The 9,574-nt window shown below is 40.5% G+C and overlaps 1 protein-coding gene across 6 annotated transcripts in view; it reads right to left on the bottom strand.

Annotated features, from left to right (window-relative positions):
- Window positions 1-3,681: 3,681 nt before the first annotated feature.
- The window catches only part of LOC6505469 (myb-like protein Q), a 30,473-nt gene continuing 24,580 nt past the window's right edge, over window positions 3,682-9,574 (bottom strand). For all 6 annotated transcript variants that reach the window (XM_044717614.1, XM_044717613.1, XM_014904413.3 and 3 more), the window contains exon 7: window positions 3,682-7,091. In XM_044717614.1, coding sequence (XP_044573549.1) covers window positions 4,755-7,091 — 2,337 coding nt within the window. In that variant the 3' untranslated portion in view covers window positions 3,682-4,754. The remainder of the gene's footprint in view (window positions 7,092-9,574) is intronic.

The raw sequence follows: 9,574 nt of genomic DNA, 5'->3' as shown, positions 1-9,574 counted from the left end.
AATGACCGACTGACCGATGCAAGTAAAAACCAGCCAGCTAAGCCGAAATGCGCAAGCAGTACATGAACAAACAATCTGAGTCAGCAGACTCAGAGGTGGGTGACCCTGACATTAACCTTAGTTTATGGAAGGAAATCGTCACGGGATACCATGATCTCATCGACCTGGAACCAGCCATAAAAAATGATGGACACACCGATGACAGATTTCAGGTTGTACGAGCAGAATATTTTTCGTTTTTGAGCGAAGAATCGAAATCAACTTCAGTATCAACACAAAAACTCGCGATTGCACCTCCGTTTGTAATACCACCAGTAGAAATTCCAAAGTTTGACGGAGACTACCGGCATTGGCTACGATTCTACGAAATTTTTACGGAATGCATCCACGATCAAGACTACAGTGATGCAGTAAAATACCGTCATTTGGAGAATCATGTAACAGGTGAAGCACAAAACCTAATCGCAACGTCGATTGGCGGACAGACCAGTTACCAGGATGCATGGCAACGACTAAAGAATCGATACCACAATGAACGGCTGTTGATTAAATCCGCGATTCAAGAGCTTTTCGGACACCCCAGAACAAATGGATCAGCGGACCAGCTGCGCAGCTTACATGATACCGTGCTCCGAACGGTCGCCACTCTCGACGCACTCAAAGTGTCAACAGACAACTGGGACCCAATCTTGATACACATCATTGAGGAAAGATTGGATCCACACACGCTGTCAGCTCTAGAACTAGCCGTCACCGATCCAACCAATCGACAATCTCTGAAGCAGATGTTAGAAAACCTTGAGCGTCAGGCAACCAGTCAAGTAACAATGCAGAAAAATACGTCGGCGGCTCCACTTCGATCCAGTTCATCACGATGGGTGTGTTCAGCCACAGCCCTGCTTACAGATAAGCCCACCGTTCTTTTACCAACCGCCCAAGTGGCAGTACATGGCCCAGCCGGAACCCATCAGCAATGCCGCACACTCCTAGATTCTGGATCACAGATTAACATAATCACCAGAAGGATGGCTGACACACTTGGACTACAATTGGAGCCATCAACCCTGAACATCGCTGCACTGGGAGGAACAACAACAAGATTAGGAAAAAAGGCTGTGGTGACCCTATCATCATTAACCACTGACTTCGAAGATCAAATCAACGTCGTTGTAATACCGGAAATAATGCCCAATCAACCATCCCACCCTATTCAAGCGCCAAGAAATATCTCACCTCAGTTGCGCTTAGCCGATCCTGAATTTACGCAGCCCCAGAATATTGATCTGTTGTTGGGCGCCGAAATCATCTCCCAGCTTATGAGGCCACAACAGACATATTTGGGAGAAGGACAACCACTACTAAAAAATACCGCGCTTGGATGGATTGTGATGGGGCCAGTGCAACAGGCATCAGCTCCTAATAGCAAGGTAGAACAAGTCGTCGGTAATACGACGGCTTGGACACCGGAAGCTAACGAGCCACGACAAAGTTTGAGTGCATACATCGGCAAGGAGCAAATAGTAAAATCCGGAAGAGTACATAGTTCCCCACTCGTTGCGGATCAACAAGAAGCTAACGAGCCACGACAAGATCAACAAGGAGAGCCGCAGACGGACCCCAATCCACAAGCCCAAGGTTGTCAACTCACAACTGAAGAGCACAGAGTGAAAGGGCCAGTAACCAAGGAAATTCAAGGAGTAGAAGTCACCTCCAATCTGGCATGGGTAACATGCATCTCCGAAAGGGAGCAAGAAGCAAGGTCAAGAGAGGACCAAGAGTCCTGTATGCGCATTGACCAACCAGAAAAAAGGTGTAGTACTTCATGGGATGCCCAAGGAGAATGGTTACGAGGGCGCGCAACAAGGCGAAGGAGACAACAGGTCGGAAAGAATTATCGTTGGTAGAGATCTCACCCACATGATTCAAAATTTTTTTTTGTAGTAACTTTAGATTTTAGTAATTAGTTTTAAGATACACAATATTTTCTAGCGCAAGGGTACACATCGGTTCACTAAGACGGTCCAACAACAACGCACAGCCCCTATTATTGAGTACCTCAATGGGGGGGGAGAATGTTGGCACCTAGTGCCAAGACCTACTACTCTATATGCACACTTAGTAATTTGATCCAATCAATATGCATCAGCATGTCGCAATATACAAACCCACTAACCGATTTTCTCACCTATAAACAATTAGTAATAAGCATAAAACTATATCCAACCTATTAACCCAGCACTAGTAGACGGCGCCAAAAGCAGAAGCAGCATATCAGCGGGAAGAATGACCGACTGACCGATGCAAGTAAAAACCAGCCAGCTAAGCCGAAATGCGCAAGCAGTACATGAACAAACAATCTGAGTCAGCAGACTCAGAGGTGGGTGACCCTGACATTAACCTTAGTTTAGCACGTCCAGAACTTTGACCTTTCTTAGATTTAATGATGTATAATTTAGCATCTTATATAAGAGTTATTCTTCTGAAATAAAGACAGTTCCGAAATCAGAGTCAATCGTCTCGTTACTCAGTGTCTGAACCACGGCACTTAAAATCAACCTACTTCTAGTGATCCTGTGTAAAACGGTTCACAAGTAGAATCCGCGGCATACCAGTCTACTTCTAGTGTTGCTCCCGTGAAACGGACCACAAGTTGACCCCGCGTCACCTCCTTACTTCTCGTGTTGCTCCCGTGAAACGGACCACGAGGAGACCCCGCGGCATACCAGTCTAGCTCGAGTGTTGCTCCCGTGAAACGGACCACCAGCAGACCCCGCGCTATCTAACCTACTTAGAGTGTTGCTCCCGTGAAACGGACCGCCAGTAGGACCGGCCGATAAGGAATCAGCCGAACCACCATACCACCGGTACTTGAGGAAAACCACCCCAGGACTTCAAGCACATCAACTCATGCCTGATCACAGCAAGCGTCTGGCCAACCCGAGCAGTCCCTTGCAGAATCCAGGTAAACTTAGTCAGGACTATTTACGGTTTTGACTACGACTCCGGGACCTACCGTTACTCCCGTGAGTTCAAGTTTGACGTAGTTGCCGCATAACGCTCTACGGACGAACAAGCTTTAATATTGAGAGCCAGCTTCACAGTCAATCAGACAGACATGCTTGTAGATGCAGGTGTTGATAATGATCGGAAACATTAATACCTTATCGGAGATGTCTCCTTCACTCCGTTGCACAAATGTATCCAACTTATAATACCCTCTGCATGGGTATTAAATTAAACATACTAAGTTTAAACATACATATTAAGGAAATTTTGAGAGAAATTTGGCAAGAGAAACAAAATCCGAGAAATTCTTAAGCGGCCACGAGTCGATGTTGCGTCAACAAGTGCGATACGCAGCCTGGTACTGTACCGTATCCAAGAAGAATACCCAGTATATGCTTAAGCGATCGCAAAAAAGATAAAAAGACGTTGCCTAACCACAGCGAGCAGAAATGCTCTTACCCAAAGGACACAAAAATGTGAGCCAGCTGGAATCTATATTTAATTTCCGGATGCTTCGTATCATAAATTAAATCGGAAGCACTTCAAATTAAATCCCATCTGTACTATTTGTGGTCTTAAACAAATACCGACGACTCCGGGAAGGCCCAACCCACCCACTTTTTATAATGTACAAAGGACATCATAAACTTTATTTGGTTTATAAAATTTCATTGATTAAATTTTCTACTTTATATTCATTTATTGATTGCACCTTTCGAAACATTTTATAGTTATAATTATCTTTCTATTATTAAATAATTTTGAAATCATATCAAATATATAAAAATTATTTATAATACATATATCTGATTCTTGAAAAAATCTTATTCTTTTCAAATTCGCAACATGCACAATGAGTTCAATATATTATACGATAGCATAAACTAACATACATACATACTTCCGTTTTCTTGTAAACGCGATTGAATGCTCTATGTACATGAATACTATGTTTATATTTGATTTCAATGCGTAGTGAAATTACATAAGTAATTTTTTGCGAACCGCATAGGACTCAATATCTGATATAATTAGTATATTAATGTCTTATAAGTTAGATAAATAACAAAAATATTCTGGTATATGTTACTACTTAATGAATATTTTATTCACTTCATTGTATAAATTTATAAAACAATTTTATTTAATAAATCACTAAAATTGATCTTGTGACCATGAGTATTAATTTTTCATAATTTTAAATATTATATATATATTTAAGGATTATTGTTAAGCATTCGATTAGTTGAAGGAAAAAAAAAGGATTTCATAAAATTCTTCATTTTATCTTTTGAGAAATGGCAAATAAGTAAAATCATGATGTTTTGATGAATAGCTTACAGATTACAAATTTACAGATTTTATTCAGCTAGCCTTATTAGATTGACAACATATAAAAGTACACGTTGTATGTTCTTTTAAACCACAAATATTATGATAAAATGAATTTAAATAATCCCAGCATAGCATAAATAAAAACAGAAAAAAAATAAAGTACTAAAATATTTAATGAATAATACTTAATGATATTTTCTTTACGTTATTCATTGATAAATTATTTAACGCATTAATAATTATATTAGGCCGAGTCTTTGGTTATCTTATTGTAAATATAAGACATAAAAGGTTCTTAAAGTACAGTCGGCAACGCCGGAGATTGATAAATATTGCTGAGATTCGGCGGACACAAAAACGCATTTGAGCCATTCTTATTATGCTTTTTGAGATTCTGTGGATCGTTAATAAATCTAAAATCCGCCATACGCTCTATCGGACGGCTTTAGTCGGTCGAAAACACTTAAATGTTGAGTGGGGTGGTTATGGTGTGAGTGCGGATGGGTATAGCTTGAATAATTGGCTTGTGATGGCGTGTGACTATATGGGTGATGGCCATATGGATAATTAGGACTGGGCATGTGAAAAGTTGCAGTGCTGCCTGGGCCAGCTCCTGGTACGGGACTACCTAGACTATAGTGGCTATGGTTTGTTGGATATTCTCCGATGTTATGCTGGGGATGTGATCCATATACACTCGGCCCGTAAACGGAATTCACATTAACTGGTGGCAAATGTGACATGTGATTCGAAATATGTGTGGGGTCCATATAAATTGGATGCGGGTGCGGATGATTATGTGAGTGAGGATGTGTAAGTGGATTTGGATCCGAATTATTGATAGCTACCCCAAGCGTACTACTCACTAAGTGAGGAGCATGATGTGCATATTCTGAAGATCCATGAATGGGGTATTCAATGCTGCTACTACAGTTACTGTTCATGATGTCTCGATTTCCATTAGCATGCACACTACCACTATAGGAAGTTTCATTTTCCAATGTTGAATTCGAAACGGATGAAACTAGACTACTAATCGATAAACTGTTATTTATCCTATTATCGTTTGTAGATATACATGACTCTTCCTGGCCTGAAGTCTCTTGATGTCGTTTTTGTAGTGGTGAGAGTTGCTGAATACCTACTAAACGACTATCAATTACTCCTGCTGGACTGGGTTCGTGGTCCCTCGTTGCGGGAATTTGATCAACAAGTGACTCTAGACCAGACAAGCTTTTACGTGCAACATCTGTGCCATGCGATCCACAATGTGTCTGCTGCCGCTCATTTACTAATCGTGGAGACAGATGCTGGTGATGGGCCGAAATCTCAACGTAAGGATTGGAATTCTGATTTTCATATCTAGACCAGTTGTCTGACTGTTCTTGATGGTAAGACATTAGTGACTGCGGCACCTGCTGTTGTACAACTTTTTGGGGTGTTAGATGGCTGTGAGATTGTGATGAAATCCATAGTTGATAATTTTCCGATTGATGGGATAAGTTTATGTCAGAATTAGGAGGCAAATTTTCACCCGTTTGATGTGGGATTTGCTGACGCACTTTGCATTGACCACCAGGGCCTGCTTGTTTTTCAGAATTCTCAGGTGCATGAAAGTCTGCACTGACGCAATTGTTGGGTGAATTCGGTGGTGGCGTATCTCCCAAATTTGACTGATCTCGCAACTCAATTCCATGATTCAATGAAATTAAATGAGTCTGATTTATTGGAGGTTGATCGCTTTGTAAGTCATTGGGAGGCGTGTTTTGGGCTACGTTGGAAGATTGGCCTACAGGTGGAGTTCCGTGACTGTGAACTTGAGTATAATTACAATTTTGTGCTGGAGATGCCATTGGGGAAGCCGACGCCGTATATAGTATGTGCGATGGTGGCGGTGTATTATACAAGCTTGGTGTCATTTGATGATTGCTTTGTGGTGATTGGGCCATATGTTCCATAGAGATCGTATGCACGGCGGATGAAGGTACGCAAACTGATTTAGAGTTTGCATTGGATTTTGAATGTTTATTCTGTTTGACTCCAATTACATTATCAATTGTTGGTTTTAATTTTTTTGGCCTTCCGCGTTTCTTTTTGGGAACTTCGGCACAGTCCCCACCGGATATCATCGACAAATTAAGAATGTTATTAAAATCATGATGTTGCAATTGTTGGCCAGATAAGCTGATTTTGTTGCCTGTAGGATCAATTATTTCTTGTTCCTTTATCTTTTTTGGGCGCCCTCGTTTCTTCTTTTCTTGTGGCTGTTGATGGATGAATACCGACAAATACGAGCTTTCCCCAATAGCAGAAGAGTTTGGAGAAGAACTGTTTAACATTGGATTGTCCCCACCTGTATATGGAAACGGCCTGTGATTAGTAGCACTACTGACAGATACGGTTTCTGCCTTCCCTTGAATAAATTTTTCGTTTGAAAATTGTGCTGGACATTCCGAACCAGATGGATTCCCACAATCACCAGAACCCCGACTGGACCCACCATTGGTATCCATAAAAGCGAGAGATTTTTGATGATCGGCGAGAGGCGGATTAATTTTTTCGTTGTGCTCTGTTTGATTCTGGTCGCGAATACGTTGATCAGTAAAAACACATTCCGAATCATCAATGTGGGGTATTACACCATTAAGAAAATCTCTAAACTTTTTTAGAGCTGCATAGAACGGAACTTTATCGGCAGCACGAGGTAGCTGTGCGCATCGTGCTGATGAAGATGGCATCACCCAAATGTACTGAAATATAAAATTATACATGTTAATTCAATATGAAAATGCAAGGTTAAACTTCCTGTTTGAAGTTTTCAAAAAATGTTTATCAAAATATAAAAGTTTATGCAGCGCCACCTCGAGCTTTGGTATAGAAGCACTGACACAACACAGTTGTGTCAAAAAGAGGCGATATCGACTGGCCGCTGCGTTCGCCGGACCCCGCCGGATTTCTTTTTGTGGGGCTATCTAAAAGGCAAAGTATACATAAGCAAGCCAAAGACCATCACAGAGCTCAAGGAGAGTATTCTCACCGAAATGGCCAATATATCGGCCGATATTCAAGCATAACTTTCTCAAGAAAGTCACGGAAAATGCTCGAAAAAGGACTCTTTTTGCCATCGAGAGCAAAGGTAGTCAAATGAATTGTGAAGGATCAATCTAAACAAACATACAAATTTCCGAAGCTCAATATGGCGCATAAAATTTAATATAAAAGATTTTAGCACACTACATACAATGAACTTGCAGATTTGTTTAACTTGTAATCTAACATGTTGAACTAAACCTAATTTAATCCACAAACAAGAAAGCGAACTTCGGGCGGAGCCGAAGTTGATATACCCTTGCAATTAAGGTTGTTCCATTTCGGATCGTTCAGTTATATGGCGGTTATCGGATATAGTCGGTCGATCGTTCTGTTATTTAGCAGAACATATTAGATTGCCTAAAATGGAATCCGTAGAAAGTCCTTTTAACTTAAACAAGAAAGGAAAGCTAACTTCGGGCGGAGCCGAAGTTGATATATCCTTGCAGTTAAGGTTGTTCCATTTCGGATCGTTCAGTTATATAGCGGCTATCGGATATAGTCGGCCGATTGTTCTGAAATTTAGCAGAACAAATTAGATTGCCTAAAATGGAATCCGTAGAAAGTCCCATCATTCTAGCTGAAACAAGAAAGGAAAGCAAACTTCGGGCGGAGCCGAAGTTTATATACCCTTGCAGTTGAGTCGCAGTCTGGTAGGTGGCGACACGCATTTTATATTATTAGATATATAGAGGATCGTATATAGTCGGCCGATTCTTATGAAATTCGGCATATCGAATTATTTTGCCCAAAGAGGAATCCATTGAAACTCCCACCCTTCTAACTTGAAAAACAACCAAGTTATGGCATTTCCGATCAATCAGTTATATGGCAGTTATAGGATATAGACGGCCGATCCTTACGAAATCAGATCGTATAAGCTTGCCCAAATTAGAATGCATAGAAAGTCCCATCCTTCTAACTTGAAAAACCACGAAGTTATGGCATTTTCGATCAATCAGTTATATGGCAGCTATAGGATATAGTCGACCGATCCCGGCCGTTCCGACTTATGTACTGCCTGCAACAGAAAGGTAGTGTGTAAAATTTCATCTCGATAGCTTTAAAACTGAGAGACTAGTTTGCGTAGAAACAAACCGACAGACAGACAGACGGACAGACGGACATGCTCATATCGACTCAGGAGGTGATCCTGATCAAGAATATATATACTTTATAGTATATTTTATACCCTCTGCAAGGGTATAAAAACACCAAAGTTATGCCAATCCCGTCGTTCAGTTATATGGCAGCTATAGGATATAGTACATAAGTCGGAACGGCCGGGATCGGTCGACTATATCCTATAGCTGCAATATAACTGATTGATCGGAAATGCCATAACTTTGGTGTTTTTTATGTTAGAGGGTTGGGACTTTCCACACATGTTATATTTGAGCAAAATATCTTATGTATAAAATTTCATAAGGATCGGCTGACTATATCCTATAGCTGTCCTAAAACGATCGAAATTGGCATAACTTTGGTATTTTTTAAGTTAGAAAGATGGGATTTGGTACAGATTCTATTTTGGGAAAAACAATCTGATTTGTGGAATTTCATAAGGATCGGCCGTCTATATCCTATAGCTGCCATATAACTGATTGATCAGAAATGCCATAACTTGGTTGTTTTTCAAGTTAGAAGGATGGGAGTTTCAGTGGATTCCTCTTTGGGCAAAATAATTCGATATGCCAAATTTCAAAAGGTTCGGCCAACTATATACGATCCGCTATATATCTAATAATATAAAATGCTTGGCGTCACCTAGCGGACTGCGACTCAACTGCAAGGGTATATCAACTTCGGCTCCGCCCGAAGTTAGCTTTCCTTTCTTGTTTTTATATACTTTGGTTGAGTGAAAAATTAAGATTTTAGATCAAATGAAATTATGCGTTGCGTATAAAAATTATTCTTTAAAAACTCCCATGTCTCATTTCCGATCGTTCAATTATATGACAGCTATAAGATATAGTCGGTCGCTCCTTATGAAATGTTTTATCAAATCACATAAATAAATATAGAATCCGTAGAAAGTTCCAATCATCTACCTCGAAAACACCAAGGTTATACCATTACCGATAAAACAGTTATAGGCTGTAGGATAAAATCAACTCGTCTCGGCTGTTCCGCGTCCTTTATA

The sequence above is a fragment of the Drosophila ananassae genome (assembly GCF_017639315.1).
Source record: "Drosophila ananassae strain 14024-0371.13 chromosome 4 unlocalized genomic scaffold, ASM1763931v2 tig00000054, whole genome shotgun sequence".
In the NCBI taxonomy this organism is placed as follows: Eukaryota; Metazoa; Arthropoda; class Insecta; order Diptera; family Drosophilidae; genus Drosophila; species Drosophila ananassae.
The sequence above is the reverse complement of the archived record's forward strand: the minus strand, read 5'-3'. Positions and strand labels throughout refer to the sequence as shown.